Source organism: Phalaenopsis equestris, unplaced genomic scaffold (genome assembly GCF_001263595.1).
Source record: "Phalaenopsis equestris unplaced genomic scaffold, ASM126359v1 Scaffold180638, whole genome shotgun sequence".
In the NCBI taxonomy this organism is placed as follows: domain Eukaryota; kingdom Viridiplantae; phylum Streptophyta; class Magnoliopsida; order Asparagales; family Orchidaceae; genus Phalaenopsis; species Phalaenopsis equestris.
In genome coordinates, this window is record NW_018200587.1 from 1 (window position 1) to 500 (window position 500).

The 500-nt window shown below is 41.8% G+C and overlaps 1 protein-coding gene across 1 annotated transcript; it reads left to right on the plus strand.

The window, feature by feature from the left end:
* Positions 1 to 3: 3 nt before the first annotated feature.
* Positions 4 to 494, plus strand: LOC110034273 (protein argonaute 7-like; the record flags this gene model as incomplete). The annotated part of the gene is made up of 1 exon (XM_020738553.1): positions 4 to 494. A coding segment is annotated over one exon (491 nt), but the record flags the coding sequence as incomplete, so codon positions are not given.
* Between the last annotated feature and the right edge of the window lie 6 nt (positions 495 to 500).

Here is a 500-nt window from a genome sequence, read left to right on the forward strand (position 1 = left end):
CATTTTCTTGTAAAATTCGATCCAATGCAGAAAATTTTCCATTATGATGTTGAGATTTCTCCTCGCCCGTCCAAGGAAGTTGCTCGAATGATCAAAAGGAAGCTAATTCTGGAAAATTCGGAGGTCTTTGCAGGCGCCCATCCTGTCTTTGATGGAAGGAAGAATCTATACAGCTCCATTGGGTTCCAAGATGATAGGATTGAGTTGTTTGTTAATCTTCCAATAACCACACCTCAATCTTTCAGCAATGCGAGACTAAATTCAAAGCTTTTTAAAGTAATCATCAGATTAGTTTCAAAAGTAAGTGGGGAAGAGTTGAGAAAGTTTTTGAAAGATGAGGAAGAGGATGGAGTTCCCCTTCCTCAAGACTACCTCCATGCTTTGGATGTCGTGCTCCGCAAAAGTCCAATGGAGAATTTTATCTCAGTAGGAAGATCTTTCTTTTCTACCTCCATGGGAGGTGTTGAAGACATTGGTGGGGGAGCTTTGGGGCTGCGAGG